The sequence below is a fragment of the Temnothorax nylanderi genome, unplaced genomic scaffold (assembly GCF_030848795.1).
Source record: "Temnothorax nylanderi isolate EJ_2023f unplaced genomic scaffold, tnyl_v1.0 TNYL_tig0706_pilon, whole genome shotgun sequence".
NCBI lineage: Eukaryota > Metazoa > Arthropoda > Insecta > Hymenoptera > Formicidae > Temnothorax > Temnothorax nylanderi.
Window position 1 is genome coordinate 69,880 of NW_027249768.1, and position 10,030 is coordinate 79,909.

Consider the following 10,030-nt stretch of genomic DNA (forward strand, 5'->3'; position numbering starts at 1 on the left):
GGGTACTCGCAACCCGTCGCGTCGCGTAAAAGAGTCACGGTTCGGTCTCGCTCGCGTGTACTTGGCGCGAGACTACCGTGTCTTTAATAATATCTATGCCTTAAAACTGAAAATAAAATTCTGCTTTTAAATAAAAAAATTAATAAAAGGTGTAATCACAGATATAATATCTATTATTATATTTATGTTTACATCTACGACACAAACTTAGATATATAGAAGATAGAACATAGATATATAGATATATAATAAAAACACTTAAAATTGTGAGCTTTGATAAGTCATCGATATAAGCATTTGAAATCAGACGTTAAAGCGAGGAACACAGACTTCTGCATAACGCATAAGAAAATGAACCAATCATAGTCCTTCACTTCCATCGTGGAGGTAGAAATAAAGTATTCTGATTGGGTCATTTTCTTATGCGTTATGCAGCAGTCTGTGTTCCCTGCTTAATAAATGTGTACCGCTGTATCAGTGCTTAAAAACTTAAAACATCATAGCATTCATATCTATGTTTCGAAACTAAAAATAAAATTCTGCTTTTATATATAAAAAATTAATAGGTGGAATCACAGATATAATATCTATTATTATATCTATGTTTATATCTACAGTAGGTAAGCTAGGCGGGTTCTAAATGAAATGTGGGCGAGGGGGGTGAGGGGCGGGGGGTATACCGCGGGGGGGGGGGTACCGCGTTTTCGGGCGCCGCGAGGAGGGGGAGGGGGGGGAACCGCGTTGTTTGCCGCGCCGCGGGCGGGGGAGGGGGGAACCGCGTTTTCGGGCGCCGCGGGCGGGGGAGGGGAACCGCGTTTTCGGGCGCCGCGGGCGGGGGAGGGGGGAACCGCGTTTTCGGGCGCCGCGGAAGAGGGGTCCGCGGGGTGAGGGGACCCGCGTTCGCGTTTTCGGGCGCCGCGGGAGAGGGGTCCGCGGGGTGAGGGGACCCTCGTTCGCCTTTTCGCCGCGCCGCGGGGAGGGGCGACCGCGTTTTCGCCGCGCCGCGGAGTCCGCGTGCAACGGCCGCGTCGGTCCGCGTGACGTCACACGGCACGCTCCCGCTCGCGTTATCTCCCCTCGTAGATGTTCTCTCGCGCCCCCGTCCCCCGTTCGCGCGCGTCTTCACGGTCGCGCGCGATCCCTCTCCCCCGTTCGCGGTCTCTTTCGCTCCCGGCCCCGTTCGCGTTCTCGCCCACGATCGCATATCTTTTCTTCGCCGACGATATTTAATAGTTTAGATCTTAATATATATATTTAATTTTTAATATTACATTTAAGTAAACGATAAACGAAGACAGCTTAATTCTAATGATAGGGAATGAGATGAACGGTAAATGAAAAGAAAAAATAATTAAAATTTTTTTTTTAACCATATTATATGCATTTATTTATCATGTAGCGCATTATACACAATAGTATCGGCAGCATACGCCAACAGTTCGCAATCTATTAGCGAATTTTTATCATAAACTTCATGCAAGCTTCTAACTGCATTACATTTATCGGTAATACAATTTTGACGTAAAATTGTTACAAATTATTTAAATTTTTTACTTACGCCGTGAACATTTTGACATAGTTGAAAATATACATTTTCGACGCAATGTTCTAGTTCGAACAGGAAGAGTACGGTTGACGGTTTCATGTACAGGCTGGTGTCGCACGATGTCAACTTTACAATATCTGCGTCACGTATTTTAACGAGTTCCAGATCTCGAAACGCTAGCGATGATGGCGCCGATGACTGCACGAGTCGCTGAATATCTGCACGTTTTTCGATGAATGTCACCCACGTTGCATGAGGCAGAATTATCCGATTGCCTCGGTTATCACCAATATGTATATCCACAGAGGACATAGGTCCCGCGTTGATTCCGACATCCAAAAATTTATACGCTGTCGATGTCAAGGCAAATCTCCTTCCCAAAATACGAGGCGTGTAGCGGGGTTTATCAAAACTGAAAAAATACAATTATGTTTATAAAAGTTTTTTTTTGCACAAGCATATACGAAAATTAGCGGTACTTACTCATTGTGCTGTTTCTCGCACGTTTCATCCTGAATCGGAACGTAGTAGTTCGCACCATGAGTGTACATCGTAACTGGAGGCTGTTTGCGACGTACTCGAACCGTATCAAACTCTTGACTGCGCTCTAGAATCCTCGTAGACTATTTGTACGTACAAAAATGCGAATCTTGCAAATAGCGCCATTGTACGGCTGCTGCTGCATGGGACTACCACCACATATATGTTAAATGAGATATCTTTGTCAAGAACATTCGTGATGAGATCACCTCATCGGGCAATAGCATCAAATATGATTTATTTTCAAAAGCATACGTGTCTCGCAATGATTTCACCGAACACGTGCAAAACTGCAAATTTTGCAATTTCGCATAAGTCAATTGCGCGATATTGTTTTCAAGAACATGTCGCGACGTGTCTCGCGATGATTTTATCGAACACGTGCAAAACTGCAAATTCTGCAATTTTACATAAGTCAATGGGGCGTTATTGTTTTCAAGAACATACATGTCTCGCGATGATTTCATCGGACACGTGCAAAACTGCAAATTTTGCAAATAGCGCCGATGTACGGCTGCTGCATTGATACAGATCAAATCACCGAAAGTCAATGGCGCGATATCGTTTTCATGAACATACGTGTCTCGCAATGATTTCATCGCACACGTGCAAAACTGCAAATCGTAGATTTTTCGGAAGGCGTAAATGTACGGATGCTGAGATAAAATTAGATATGATAAAAAAACAAACGATGCATCATTAGTAGAATATAAATTGATGAATCTGGGTGATACGCTTAGTAGTCGAGGACTGGAAGTCGCGAGTGCAACAAATTGTGTCAGAAAGAGGAACATGGAGCAAGAGTTGTTGGACCAATCCACCCTTTTAAATTCGAGGGAAGACTTTGCCGCGTGGGAGCAACGATGCGACGAGTTTATCGAATCGTTGGAAGAACAAAGCCGAATTAAACGGCCACGATTATCGATCGGTCTCAAACAGTCGTTGGTCGCCTGTATCGCACGACTCGAAGGTCTGAAAGACTCGGTACGTCAACGTTTTGTGCATGTGGGTGCAGGATACAGTGCGAGTGAGACAGGACTCAGATGGCGCGAGATAGATACGGCTTTTGAAAGTCGTATACTGACCGGTGTGGTAATAAATTCCAAACACATCGACCCTCATCAATTTCTCAAAGATGCGAGAGACATTGTACTCATTCATGTGCGGAACGTCATGCAACGACATGACAATGTAAAAATAAACACAATGTTTAATGGTGAATTTGTTGCGGGTGACAAACGCGCGAATAAAAGTATCGCAACGAGAAACTATGAACTCTTTCGTGAGTCCGATCTGTGTGAGTGGTACAAGCGACACGTCATCGAGCCTACCCTAGCATCGCTGGAGGAATTCCAGGAACGTGATAGCGGATGGGCGTTGTCGCGTATACTTAATTTGACAGTTAACATAAACAAATATAATCCATTGCACGCGGGGTGTTTTGTGGAAATACCGCGAGAAATTAAAATGAAGAGAGCGGTGATAAACGTGCGATCAATGGGCAATGCATGTTTCGCATGGTCAGTGGTGGCTGCTCTGCATCCAACCCAAAGAAATGCAGATCTGCAATCGTCGTATCCTCATTACACGTCGGTGCTAAATCTTACAAACATTAAATTTCCAATGACGTTGGATCAAATTAAACGGTTTGAAGATCACAACGACATCTCCATCAATGTGTACGGTATCGAGAAAAAAAACAAGGAACTTGCGATCTTGCCAATACGGGTTACTGGTCGAAAGATGAACAGACATGTAAATCTGCTGTACATGCAGGACGACAACGTGGGACATTTTGCATGGATCAAGAACCTGTCCCGCCTCGTGAGCTCGCAATTGAGCAAGAAAAAGAACAAAAAAAAATTTTGCGATCGGTGAGTATACATCCTAATAAATAATAAAAATAATTTTTACGTAAAAATATATTTAAAAAAAATTCTTTATTTACAGATGCTTGCACTACTTCAGCTCCAGCGAGAAATTGGAAGCCCACACCGTCGACTGTCAGGAGATGAACGACTGCGCGATCAAGTTACCGAGCGATAACGACAAGTGGTTGGCCTTTAAAAATCACGGCAGGAAGGAACGAGTTCCGTTTATCGTATACGCCGACCTTGAATGTACCCTGGAGAAGATGGAAGCGGATCCGGAAACGTCCAGGTACACATATCAACATCATCGCGTGTTTAGCATAGGGTACTACGTGCGCTGCTCGTACGACGACTCGCTATCAATGTATCGGTTTCGTCGCGATAAGGATTGCGTCGCGTGGTTCGCTGAGGAGCTAAGACGTTTAGCTCACGACGTAAAGACAATCTTGTCCACTAATATACCCATGGCGAATTTCACGCGAGACGAGTGGGAAAAGTTTAACAGCGCAACGCACTGTCACGTGTGCGAAAAACCGTTCGAGCCAGACGACGTGCGAGTACGCGATCATTGTCATCTGACCGGTCAGTACAGAGGTCCCGCGCACTCAAACTGTAATCTAAACTACAAAGATTCGCATTGCATTCCCATAGTTTTTCATAATTTATCTGGCTACGACGCACATTTTATTATAACGGAAATAGCAACAGCGTACGAAGGACATGTAGACTTGCTCCCAATTACAAAAGAGAAATACATTTCATTTACAAAAAACGTTAAAAGCACCGAAGATAAAGATAAGAAAACTTGCGTCAAATTGCGATTTATCGATTCGTACAAGTTTCTCACCGCTAGTCTCAACAAATTGGCATCTTATCTAAGCAAGGATAAACTGCGAATATTGCAACGCGAATTTTGTAAAATATCCGCAGAAAATTTTGATTTGCTGACACGAAAAGGCGTATTTCCGTATGAGTACATTGACTGCGTCGAAAAGTTGGAGGACTCGTGTTTACCACCGCGCGACTCGTTTTATAGTTCATTGACAGGTGACACCGTATCCGAGAGCGATTACGCGCACGCCGTCAACGTCTGGCAGCGGTTCTCCATTCGAACGCTCGGTGACTACAGCGATTTATATCTCAAAACCGATGTCTTGCTGTTGGCCGATATCTTTGAAAATTTTCGCGATAGCTGCGTCGCGAGTTATGGACTCGATCCGGCATATTATTATACTCTACCAGGTTTTACGTGGGACGCTATGTTGAAGCATACGCGTATCAATTTCGAATTGCTCACCGACATTGACATGGTCATGTTTATCGAACGCGGTATACGCGGCGGTTTGAGTCAATGTTCAAACAGATACGCGCTGGCCAACAACAAGTACATGCAGTCGTACGATCCATCGAAACCGTCGTCATATCTGATGTATTTTGACGTAAACAACTTATACGGCTGGGCAATGTGTCAACCATTGCCTTACGCAGATTTTCAATGGGTCGACGACGTAACCGATTTTAATGTTATGGATGTTGCGGTGGATTCCACGATAGGCTACATTCTCGAAGTCGACTTGGAATATCCGCAACATCTTCACGACGCGCACACTGACCTACCATTCTGTCCGACGCGTGATAAACCACCCGGTAAGCGGCAGGACAAGCTCCTCGCAACATTATACGATAAGAAACTTTATGTAATACATTATCGCAACCTGCAGCAGTGTACTCGTCACGGTCTCCGTATATCAAAGATTCACCGCATATTGAAATTCGCGCAATCTCCATGGCTTCGCGATTATATAGAACTTAATACGAAATTTAGAACATTGGCCAAGAATGATTTCGAGAAAAATTTATACAAATTGATGAACAATGCTGTGTTTGGCAAAACCATGGAGAATGTGCGCAATCACGTTGACGTGCGACTCGTGACTCATTGGGAGGGTAGATACGGCGCGGAGGCATTGATCGCGAAACCAAATTTTCATAGCCGAAGCGTCTTTTCGGAGAATTTAGTAGCAATAGAAATGCGAAAACTCGAGGTGAAGTTCGACAAACCAATCTACGTGGGTATGTGCATCCTCGATATATCCAAGACATGTTTGTACGAATTTCATCACGAGTACATGTTACCGTTGTATCGCGACAAGTGTAAAGTCACGTACACCGATACTGACAGTCTCATTTATCACATCGAGTGCGAAGATGTGTATGACACCATGAAGCGCCACATTATTAGATTTGACACAAGCGATTACGCGGTCGATAATGCGTACGGTATCCCACTCGCCAATAAAAAAGTTCCGGGCTTAATGAAAGACGAAAATAACGGTGCGATAATGACCGAATTCGTCGGGCTTAGAGCAAAGATGTACGCCTTGCGAGTAGACGGTATGAAAGATACGAAAAAAGCTAAAGGTGTTAAGAGTAACGTCGTAGCCAGGTCGATAACATTCGACGATTACACGCGGTGTCTGCGCGACGAAATTGAAATGACACGACAGCAGACCTGCATAAGATCCAAACAGCACGAGGTATACACCGTGTCCGAAACGAAAATAGCTCTAAGTCCGTACGATGATAAACGATACATTATACCCGGTTCTACCGAGACGCTGCCATGGGGGCATTATAAAATACCACTGTAAAATACAATTGTAAATACATTTAGATATTTATGTAAATAAATGACTCATTTGTATGTATAATATGTTTTTAGTAGACCAATAACAGTACTCTCCACTGCCGGGTACAACCGAGGGGAAGCGGGGGGGGACGCGCGCCCGCGGGGGGAACGCCATAAGAGATGGGCGAGGGGGGCGAGGGGGGAGCATGGGGGGGGGATGGGCGAGGGGGGGTGAAGGGTGGACAGGTGCAAGGGGTAACAGGGGGGGTGAGGGGGACAGGTGTGCGGGGGGGAATTTTCCCTGTAACTGGACAAACATTCCCCTGGAACTGGACAAAGGTGTATCGCCGTCCAATCAGATCCAGGGGGGTGAGGGGGACAGGTGTGCGGGGGGAATTTCCCCTGTAACTGGACAAACATTCCCCTGGAATGTACTGGACAAAGGTGTATCGCCGTCCAATCAGATCGCGGGACGAAGACTCGAGGCGGTCCAATCAGAAGCGAGTACGCGCCGCAGTGTTGCCACCTTGCGGTAACCTGAAAGACGTAAATTCCCTAGGCGGGTGATGGGGAATTTCGCGCCGCAGGGTTGCCACCGGGGGTGGGGGGGATCGTCGTTCCCGGACGCTCCGAGAGGGCGCTCGGATCGGCGTTATCGACCGCGTTATCGACCGCGAGCGGAAATCCGCCCCGATTCGCGCGTCATCGCGAATAATGTTATCATCGCGCGCGTTCGAACTCGTTCGAGGTCGCTCTTGTCAGTTCCTCCTTTTGTTTTTTTCGCAGGATGCGGCGAGCGGATGTCCCCTTCCCGGAAGGGTGTATCCTGTAGGTACATCCTCCGTTGAGATAACAGCGGATGTCCCCTTCCCGGAAGGGTGTATCCTGTAGGTACATCCACCGTTGAGATACCGAACGAGTATAAAATGAATTGGCGCGACGGCGTAAAGCGCATCGGAACGGGATAAGTTAATGTGGGTTTTTTTCTTCTAACGTGGTATGAGCGGCGAATACGCAGAACTTTGCAAACCGGTGTTCAATTCTAAAATCGGAAAACCGATCGTGAAAGTTAGCGAACCGTTCGGGAGGAATGGGGATCCGCGGCGCGTTGACGTAACGAGATATCTGATCCGTCGCGAAATTGGAATCGCCGATCGCCGATCTCACCGTACGTATCTCTATAACGAGATAATTGATGAAAGACTAGACATACGCGACGATGCTGGGGAAATAGTTGGTTTTAATTTCGACGTGTTAGCGTTGCTGATGTAACATTAGCGATGCGTACTCGCGAATGAACGATCGACGTTATTACTCGTCCGAGGAATCGGACGGCGAACTGCGCTGTTACGAGCCCATGCCCAAGTTCTCGACCGATTCGGACGACGAATCGGCGAGAGTCGACGCGTCGTTGCCGTCAAACGTATGCGCGTCGGTGGCGAAGGAGGACGCGCGATGGAATCTGGCGACTCATCATCTGCGAAGGGAGACCGGGGCGCGAACTGCGCGCGAGCGAGCGTGGATAGAGACGGCAATGGCAAACTCCGTTAGGGCGAAGGATTATATGCGTTGCCTGCCGCTCGAGTATTATCTTTACTATCAGACGGTGGACGGAGGAGAGAAGATACGTAGGATTCAGACCTACAAGTCTCGTCGTCTTTTCGAACGAGTGAAATTCAGTGTTCCCGAGGGTGAAAGGCCCTTCTGGATAGGATGCAGGAACAGTGCGACGAGTTGCTCGCCGCGGACGTCCGCGACGCGGACGGGTACCGCGCGTGGGGACGACGATGCGACGAGTGTCTCCGGCTCTTGCGGGAGAGTTGTCGAGTCAGACGATCTGGGGGGCGAGGAAACACGGGAGCCGTGAACGCTCTGGTGGCTCGAATAGCGCGATTGGAAGGTTCGAGGGAGGATCTGCGCCGACGATTCGAACGCGTCGTAGGTGCCGGTTTGGACGGTGGGGGCGGCGGTAGCAGCAGCGGCGTTAGCGGAGGATTTTCGTGGGTCGAGATCGATACGGCGTTCCAAAGTCGCGTACTCACCGGCGCTGTGACGAACTCTACGTACATCGAACCAGCGCGATTTCTCGAGGATGCGAAGGGCACCGTGCTCGAAAAAGTGCAGGATAATTTGAACAGACACGTGTGTCTGAAGGTCAATGTCATATTCAATGGGGAATTCGTAGCGGACGTTAAGACCGATGTGAAGAGTATCGCTACGCGGAACGAACAGCTCCTCCAAGGGTCCGATCTGGGCGAGTGGTACGAAAAGCACGTGCGCGACGCGATTCTAGCGGCGTTGGACGAATTTCAGGAACGCGACAGTGGATGGGCGTTGTCGCGAATACTCAACCTAACGGTAAACGTGAACAAGTGTAATCCCATGCGCGTGGGATGTTGGATGAAGATACCGCTAGGTATAAGACTTAAACAGGCGGTGGTCAACGTGCTGTCGGAGAACGACACGTGTTTCGCGCGTGCGGTGGTCGCGGCTCTGTACCCCGCCAAGTGGCACGCGGAACGATGCGGCTCGTATCCCGATTACGCGACGGTGCTGAATCTCGACGGGATCAAGTTTCCCATAGATCTGAAACAGATCGGAAAGTTCGAACGTCAAAACGACGTATCGATCAACGTATTTACAACTCGGGAAGGAATCGAAAAAAAAGATAAGTTCGGACGGGGCGCCGACCGAAACGCGATCGTGCCTCTGCGGTTAACCGACGATAAGAGGGATAGACACGTAAATCTCCTGTATCTGCGCGATACGCTACGCGGTGTCAACAGGGGCCATTTCGCCTGGATAAAGAATCTGTCGCGATTGGTGAATTCGCAATTGACCGTGAAACGGTGCGCGAAGCACGTTTGCGATCGGTAAGTAAAAAAAACCTGAGGAAGAAAGAAACGACGCGGTGTTATTTTATGTACGCATAGTAATCGCACGCATGTTATTGTACTTCGCAGATGTCTACACTATTTCTATACGCGCGAAAAGTTGGCCGCTCACAGCGTCGACTGCGGCCGAATGAACGACTGCGCCATCGTTCTTCCGAACGAGGACGATAAGTGGCTGTCGTTCGACAATCACGACAGAAAGGAGCGACTCCCCTTCGTGGTGTACGCGGATCTGGAGTGTCTTCTCGAACAGCGGGAGAGGGAGAATGCCGAAGAAGGCGCGAGAACGAAAAGATACGCTTATCAGCGTCACGTACCGTTCAGCCTGGGCTACTATCTGTGCTGCACCTACGACGATACCGTGTCCACGTACAGATATCGTCGCGGCGACGACTGCGTTTCATGGTTCGTGAACGAGCTTCGCGTTCTCGCAGGTCACGCAAAGAGTAAATTCTCCACCAATATATCGATGGTAGAACTTACGGAGGACGAGAAACTCGAATTTTGGCGCGCGACGCATTGTCACGTGTGTCGGAAAGCGTTCCAACCG

General features: G+C 47.8%; 1 protein-coding gene across 1 annotated transcript; it reads left to right on the plus strand.

Moving 5' to 3' along the window:
* The first annotated feature begins 2,268 nt into the window (after window positions 1-2,268).
* On the plus strand, window positions 2,269-3,993 carry LOC139784926 (uncharacterized). The gene has a single exon (XM_071724095.1). It carries the CDS (start codon window positions 2,804-2,806, stop codon window positions 3,962-3,964), a length of 1,161 nt encoding a protein of 386 aa, XP_071580196.1. The 5' UTR covers window positions 2,269-2,803; the 3' UTR covers window positions 3,965-3,993.
* Window positions 3,994-10,030: the final 6,037 nt, after the last annotated feature.

What these genes read in the sequence shown, in the direction of transcription:
- LOC139784926 (XM_071724095.1), top strand. Translation starts at nt 2,804, where the DNA reads ATGAATCTGGGTGATACGCTTAGTAGTCGAGGACTGGAAGTCGCGAGT.